The sequence below is a fragment of the Azolla caroliniana genome, unplaced genomic scaffold (assembly GCF_043228905.1).
Source record: "Azolla caroliniana isolate FFs.n. ecotype wild unplaced genomic scaffold, voAzoCaro1.0.p SCAF_3, whole genome shotgun sequence".
NCBI lineage: Eukaryota > Viridiplantae > Streptophyta > Polypodiopsida > Salviniales > Salviniaceae > Azolla > Azolla caroliniana.
In genome coordinates, this window is record NW_028230438.1 from 17,556,043 (window position 1) to 17,559,837 (window position 3,795).

Consider the following 3,795-nt stretch of genomic DNA (forward strand, 5'->3'; position numbering starts at 1 on the left):
CGGATGAAGCTCTGAATTCTTCATCCTGAGCTGCATCCAATCAAAACCCCGTCCAGATGGTACTGGTTCTGGTTCTGGTTCCAGATACACCCATGCCATGCCAGTGATGCCATTATTTGGTGCACTTTTCGAGAGTATGTATGCAGTGTCAGAGAAGCCGTATATGGAGCTTGTTGAGTATGTTATGTATGTATGTATGTATGTATGTATGTATGTATGTATGTGGGTGTTTGAGGATGGGCTATTTTTGGAGTTTAAGGAAACATGAGGACTAAATAACATGGAAACACATCTCCACTCTTTAACTTTATAACTACATACAAACCCTAAAATTCTCCCTTCTCTTCCTTTTCCCTTCTCTCCTTCGGCAGCTCAGGAGTTTTAGGTTTCATATCTATCTATCTATATATTTTTTAGGGTTTTGACACAGTAGGTCCGTCGTAGCTATGGTGTCTTTGAAGCTTCAGAAGCGCCTGGCGGCCAGCGTCCTGAAGTGCGGCAAGAGGAAGGTGTGGCTCGATCCCAATGAAGTCAATGAGATCTCCATGGCCAATTCCAGTAAGCTCCTTTCCCCCCTCTTATCTCTGTCTTTCTCTCTGTCTCTCATTCTCTTCTGTCTTTCTCCATCTTATTTCTTCTGATTTTCCTCCACTTCTTTTTCATCTTTTGCCGGACTTCTCCTCTTTCGTCGAATGTTTCCACTTTTTTTTTTTTTTGCTTCTCTTTCTTCCAGTTTGCTCCCTCTCGGGAACATTTCTTCTTATTTCTTTGAAGTTTCTCTGTGTTTTGGTCCAAGTTTTCTTCTTCCAAAATTTCTGTATTGGACTGTATGTTTCCCCCCAGAAGTCTCTCTGTGCTGGGGTCTCAGTTCTCTTTAGTGATGTCGAAAGTTTCCGGTTTTCTTCTTTTGCGATCTTTTTATTTCTGTCTGTAACTGGAAACGAAGAAATGCGAATTTGAGTCACAAGAGGAAACTATTTCTATATTCTGATTAGTTATGGTACTGTGCCCGATAAATCTCTGGTTGATTGAAGTTGTATCTCAACCTTTATTTTGACCCCTGATGAAGATAACGTTGATATATGTATTTTCACACATGTATTTTCTATCTCTCTTTCTGATGTCAGATATATTTGGATTGCTTAGCAGTAAGTATGCATATGGAAAGAAAATCAAATCGAAAGAAAATGCTTTAAGTGCGATTTTTAGATCCCTAGACAGCTGAAAGTTAATAGTTTGCTAATGGGAACACACTATTGAGGGCATCATATTCTCATATTAGCCCTGGTAATAACTTGCATTGCTAAAATAAGCCTTGTGAAATACTGAGGAATATAAATGCATATTCCTCCTCTATTATGATTGACTATAGATGAATAAGGTGACTTTAGCGTCACTTGGTCAATGGGTGTCAATTAAATTAAACAATTTACGCAGGGCAAAATATCCGCAAACTTGTGAAGGATGGATTTGTGATCCGCAAGCCTACGAAGATCCACTCTCGAGCCAGGGCAAGACGTGCTCTTGAAGCTAAGAGAAAGGGTCGTCACTCCGGATATGGTCAGTATACTTCTTCTCTTTCTTTCTCATGTTTTCACAATTAATGAAATACTTTTTATCGCTGGCATGAGTGCTAAGCACCAAAGCACCCTTAACTTTCGTGTATTCTCACTTGGATACTCTTATATTGAGCATCCTTTGTAATCGTGCAATTTGCAGTATATGTATAGCCTAGTAAGAAAATTGACATTAGGGGTATTCTGGTTAGTGTGGTTAACTTTCTTGAATTCTCACTGGATACCCTCATATTGAACATACTTTGTAATGGTGAATTTTGCATGATTTATAAAGCCTACAAAAGAAATTGACATTAGGGTTATTTTGATTCTGTGGTATGTGTTCCGTTTTAATAGTCCATTTGGTTCTCTTTTATTAGATTAAGTGGTGAACCTTTTAATAGATTGTGCAGAAAATCTCTAATTATTCTGTTTTTTCTATAATAGGTAAAAGACGTGGTACTAGGGAGGCTAGGCTACCTTCAAAAATTCTATGGCTGAGGCGTATGCGTGTTCTTCGTCGCCTTTTGAGGAAATATCGGGAAGCAAAGAAGATTGACAAACACATGTACCATGACATGTACATGAAGGTGAAGGGTAATGTGTTCAAGAACAAGCGTGTGTTAATGGAGAGCATTCACAAGACTAAGGCAGAGAAGGCACGTGAGAAGACTTTGTCCGATCAATTTGAAGCTCGGAGAGCTAAAGGAAAAGCTATTCGTGAGAGGAAATCTGCCAGGAGAGAAGAGCGACTGGCGCAGGTATGCGTTTTATGCCTACCGTATACATTATTCCCATTTTCTTTTGTAGTGTGTGAATCGTCTATACATGTTTTCAGCTTGTGGTTTATTCTTTTATCTTCCATTTGTGAAGCTTCCATGACCTTATTTTAGCATGTCTTCTGATCACTCAATGTCTTCAGTACAATATGAAGCATTCGTTTCTTATTTCATAATATTGACCATGTATATTCATTTTGTGTAAGCTATATAGTAGGCACATGTTGGAATAATATGTTAATATTGATGTGATTTATTGCTGAATCCAAGCTTTCATATCCTCGTGGCACACATTTGATTTGTATTCTTGTATTTTGCACAGGGACTGGGGGCAGAGGTGGCCACACCTGCACTTGCAACTACTGTTGCTGCACCTGAGTATGTTTTGTAGAACTTCTGTGTTCTTGTCTTTCTTCTTATTTCGTTTTGAATATTTATTTTGATATCTGATTTGCAGGGTGAAGAAGAAGTCTAAGAAATGAACAATGAGGGAAGTATAAAGTTCGGAAGTTTTAGGACAAAAAATGAATTGAGATTTGTTGTTTAAATGTTTCTAACGAGAGCCTTGTTCAGTTCATGGGCATCATGTATTAGTTTTGTTTTCTTTTGGGTAAAATGGATTCTAGTACTACATGAAGTACTTGTTTTGAATTTTAACACTTTTGTGTGTTCTATGAATGTCTAGTTTATATAATATATATACACGTGTATCCAGTTAATGAAGCTGTCAATTCGTAGGATTAGTCTTGATTGAACAAGTAGTTCCTCAGGATGTTTTCTGGTTAACAGATAGACTATTGGTCAACATTAGAATACTGGTCACTGGTAAAGCTGTCTTGTGGCCATATATGTGAAAATCAATGGTTATGTTGGGCACTCTTCTTCTGGAAGCAGTTACTGCGATGCATTGCCCATCTATAGCAGGGATATAAAATAAATCAATAGAGATCGAGATCAATAGATCAGCCTTCGAAGTACATGAAAAAAAAGATTATACATGAACATGTTGAGTAATTTTCCATGGAAGTGGTGTATGTTAGTTTTGATTTACTCTTCTCTAACTCAACAGTAAGAAGTTCGAAAAGCATTTGCAAAGTACTCGAAAATAGAATAGGTTAGACACCATCTTCCAGTGTCAAAATTGGCCTCTTTATGGACGATAAAAAGTTCTAAGTCTAATTCTAATCCTATCTGTTTGACATGATTAAAAGGATTGTCCTTGAATGTGGGAATAGGATATGTCCGAGTGTACATTCCTCTCTCTATGGCCTAGTAAGAAAGTAGGCCTTCATTAGACTTTTTGCCAGATTACATCAGCTTCAGCTTGCAAGGAAGTGTTAATCCTTACTCAATGTGTTGGGGCTTACATGACAATTAAATGAGCAGAACCATGGGTACATGTAGAGAACAAGACAGTATGAAGCCTACTTCATGTACCCAAGGTTAGAGGTATCGACTTT

General features: G+C 37.8%; 1 protein-coding gene across 1 annotated transcript; it reads left to right on the forward strand.

Annotated features, from left to right (window-relative positions):
* The first annotated feature begins 378 nt into the window (after nucleotides 1-378).
* On the forward strand, nucleotides 379-3,007 carry LOC147866361 (large ribosomal subunit protein eL19y-like). The gene is made up of 5 exons (XM_087316804.1): nucleotides 379-558; nucleotides 1,438-1,560; nucleotides 2,004-2,317; nucleotides 2,658-2,713; nucleotides 2,793-3,007. Exons 1-5 carry the CDS (start codon nucleotides 447-449, stop codon nucleotides 2,815-2,817), a joined length of 630 nt encoding a protein of 209 aa, XP_087172930.1. The 5' UTR covers nucleotides 379-446; the 3' UTR covers nucleotides 2,818-3,007.
* The last annotated feature ends 788 nt before the right edge of the window (nucleotides 3,008-3,795 follow it).